Source organism: Nestor notabilis, unplaced genomic scaffold (genome assembly GCF_000696875.1).
Source record: "Nestor notabilis isolate BGI_N333 unplaced genomic scaffold, ASM69687v1 scaffold4524, whole genome shotgun sequence".
NCBI classification, from domain to species: Eukaryota; Metazoa; Chordata; class Aves; order Psittaciformes; family Psittacidae; genus Nestor; species Nestor notabilis.
In genome coordinates, this window is record NW_009925052.1 from 1 (window position 1) to 3,898 (window position 3,898).

The window sequence follows — 3,898 nt, forward strand, 5'->3', positions numbered from 1 at the left end:
GGTCGCGCCTCTCTGGGCTGCGCGGTGTGCTCTGGCACCCCGAGCCCTGCAGCACCCTCTCGCGCTCCGAGACCGCCCTCTCCAAGCCGTAGCAGCAGTGTTCCCACTTCTAAGCGTTGCGCGGCCAGCCTCAGCTCCGGTCCTTGGGGCGTTTCCGTGACAATTTTTGCAGACCTTCCCGTACTGAAAGGCAGTTCCCGTGTGCTTGCTGTCCTCTCCACAAGCCTCTCCGTTTTCTTTTATGGTCGATAAAGTCCCTGCAGCCCGCTGGCATTACGGACAGCCCATCTCGTGTAGGACCAGGTGCTCCTCACAAATGTGGAATAACTTGTCACAGAGTTGTGGCATTCCTTCACTTTCATCCCTGTAACACCGCTTCTGGAATGTCACATTTCCAGCACTCTCAGAAAGACCACAGGAATGAGGCCGCTTATCCAGATACTGCTACAGCCCTTAACATACAAAAAAATCTATTCTAGTGTGTGGGGTTTTTGTTTGTTTTTTCCCTTCCCCACAATCCTTGGTAGTTTGAAGATTCTTCTCTAAACTTAAAGGCGTGCTTCATCATTTTGTGTCATTGTATCCCCCATGTGCCAATTTAAGCACCTGGGAAAGAAAAGATGCCCAAATCCTCTTGCTAATCCTTTCTTTATGTGGTATCTTCAGTTCTTTTAGAGACATCTAGGAATTTTAAGGTTCTTCTGTAAAGTCCCCGTGTACCCTTTCCTCTGCAAATACTGCATAACTTTAGCAAAGTAATGAACTTGCTAAATTGGCTAATGGACGTATAAGCTGAGGCTGGAAGAAGTGCTGTCTTACATTCTTTGACAAATGCCACAGTTGTGCCCAGTCTGGCATGATCTTGATATCCTGTGCAAAAAAATATTGGCCTTCCTAACTAGCTTTTGCGCCCTGCATTCTAAAGGAGGACTGTCTTACTAACACCTAAGTAACCTCCAAAGATCCCAGACTGTCTCAACAGAAGCATAACAGTTGCTAAAGTAAGCTTGATGAAGCTCTCTCATAGCCCCTGATAACCTTCATAAAGCTTTTTTAACCCTCTAGCTTTTAATATAATGTGTCTATATTCTGTGAATGTTGTGATTAAGAAGTAGTTTAAATTAGATGTGGGGTTTTTAGGTAAAATAGCCTTTGTAGGACGTAGCAAGCAGTACGAATGCTCATTCTAGTAACTTGTTTGATTTATAATCTCTTTGGTGGTTATTTTGGACTATATTCCAAATGTTGTTCTTTTTAAACTAATGTATTTATTTGTTTTTAGCTTAGTTACAAAATAGTATAATTTGCCAGGTGTTCCACTGTATTTTATTAATAATACGTCTATCAAAATAATGAAAGTCACTTGTATTCAACAGCTGAACAGTACATTGTGCACAGGAACTAAAACTGTATGCAGGTACATTTGTGGAATTTTTCATGGGCTGTGTGCACTGAATTGTTAAGTGCCTTATTAATACTGTAAAAATGTGCCTCCAATAAGATAAACTTGTAACACAGTTTAATTTTTTTAGGTATCTAAAGGAATTTAGGACAGAGCAGTGCCCCCTATTTTTGCAGCACAAGTGTACCCAGCACAGACCATTTACCTGTTTTCATTGGCATTTCCTAAATCAGCGTCGTCGTAGACCTATACGAAGGCGTGATGGGACTTTTAACTACAGTCCAGATGTTTATTGTACAAAATATGATGAGACTACAGGAATCTGCCCAGATGGAGATGAGTAAGTGATTTCTTTCACTCCTAGGTGTTTAAAGTATTATTAGTGACATTAAGGAAAAATGGTAATTTTTCCTTAGCAAAAGTGATTGGTAGAATCCTGATGCAGTTTATTTGGAAACAGATTTCAGTAAGTGATTTGTTAATTTTTGTACATACACTTCTATATAAGCATGTATTCTTGAGGCTGTCGTAGGGCTAGAACTATGATTTTGCACTGTGGTGGTCTTTAAAGGATAACATAAGAAACTGGTTTTCTGCTAGTATTGTTCCTGTACATCTGTCCTAGTATTGTTGCTGGTCCTTTTTTACTTTTCCAGTTGTGCTGTCTTATTCTCTTGTCAACTTTAAAATTGGTGGGTAGGTGGTAGCCATACTGTGTAGAGGTGACTTCAAGATTTTAAACTTACCTAAGTTTTGTAAAGATTGGTGGGTAATAAAGGAGAATGACTGTTCCATGATGCTTCCAGTGAGAAGAGGCAAAGGAAGGAATCGACTGTTAGCTGTCTGGCTATCCCATTAGTGTTTGCATTTCCATGGAGATGTATATCTTCTAGATAAAGGCTACAAGGGTCTGCAGTGAACTTAGGGATGGGTAGAAGCTTTGTGGAGATGAGAATAAGCAAATAGTACAATATGGCAGGCAGGCAGGTAGGTGGGCATCCACCGAGGAGCTGGGTATGTTGTGGTTGTATGTCGGGAGAGCTACCTTCGTCTGCAGTGACAGAAGCAATGAAGGGCTTCTGACAAAAAGAGGAAAAAAAAAGCAGGAGAACAACCGGAAAATATGTAGTTTTGCTGGTCAGCTGTTTAAAAAAATGTAAGATTAATTATTTTGGTTACTGTGGCATACAGTAGCACTTGTCACAGATCAGGTATCTTTTGTGTTGTAGGCTGTAGTCACAGAAGGAAAAGGTGGATTTTTCCCAGAGGCTTTACAAACTAAACAACAGAGATGAGAAGATAATCAACAGGAACACCCTAGGCAGCATGAAAACACTGAGTACCATGCCTAAGCAATAGAAACAGCAAAAAATGTCTCTGAAGTATGATGTAAAAGAGAATTAATTACCTTTTCAGGCATTTTTACAGCACTCCTGCTGATCCTAGGGCATCATGAGCAGTTCTTTGAAAATCAACAAACAATGATAATAGTTGCTCATGTAATGGATTGGTTTGAGACAAAAATTGACCTTTCATTACTGAGCGATAGATACTGATTCTAAAGGAGGAAAAAGGAATCGGTGTTTCAAAATGGTGCTAGCTGGGCAAGGCTGAATTGTTAGAAGCAAATAAGAGGAAATGTTTCAGTAACTTAGATATGAGATGGAAACCTGTTTGCTGCAATTGGATTGGAAAGGTTGTCCCCTACAGTTGCTGAAGATTACTCCTTGGTTACGAGCCTAAATGGCAAACAGGGTGATTATATTGTCTGACATAATAGAAGTGCAGAGCACTTCCCAGAAGTAAGACCAGTAGTGAGATTCATACCTCTGTTTCAACATTTCTTGCTTACAGTTTGAATTAAATGGATAGGTTCAGGAGTTACCAGCAAAGAGGTGGTGGTTTTCAAGTTTGTGTTTTGCAGTGAAATTGCTCAGATGTAGAAGGATACGAACAGGGACCAAGGTTGGAGTCCTGTGAGACCCCTCACCAGGGGCATAAGACAATATTGAAGAATATTGAATATATGCTGCAGGGAGGGATTGAGAGGAAAGTGTGAATGTAACTGAATGCAACTGTAAATGAAGGAGAATAATGTTTCAAGGGGAAAAAATTGAGTAAGAGCAGACAGTAAATTAAGAAAACGAAGATAGATGTGAGTGGAGAAGATGACATGTTTTCTTTAACTCAGTTATAAGGTGAGATTATTGGAGACATTTGTGAGAGAAGTTTCAGCAGAACTGTGGAGGCCTTATTTTAGATCTGATCCTGAGAACTGTGGGCTAGAAATGAGAGCCAACTGTTGTAAGCTGATAACTGAAATTAAGTCAGAAGAGTAAAGGCATACAGGGCAAGTGGTTGGGAAAAGCAAGAGAAGTCAAGGGTAACTTGCTTAAAGATAGACAATGCCACAGCATGCCTTAAGTGTCAGAAGAAAAAAAAAGGAGGGAAGCACCTATATGTCTGAGGACATGCTTACAGTGTTGTGGCATTCCT

General features: G+C 40.5%; 1 protein-coding gene across 1 annotated transcript in view; it reads left to right on the top strand.

Moving 5' to 3' along the window:
- Positions 1-1,663: 1,663 nt before the first annotated feature.
- Positions 1,664-3,898, top strand: part of LOC104404438 (putative E3 ubiquitin-protein ligase UNKL) — a gene marked incomplete at its 3' end in the record, with an annotated part of 37,004 nt that continues 34,769 nt past the window's right edge. The window contains exon 1 of the mRNA XM_010012866.1: positions 1,664-1,742. Within this exon, the coding sequence (XP_010011168.1) occupies positions 1,664-1,742 (79 nt within the window). The remainder of the gene's footprint in view (positions 1,743-3,898) is intronic.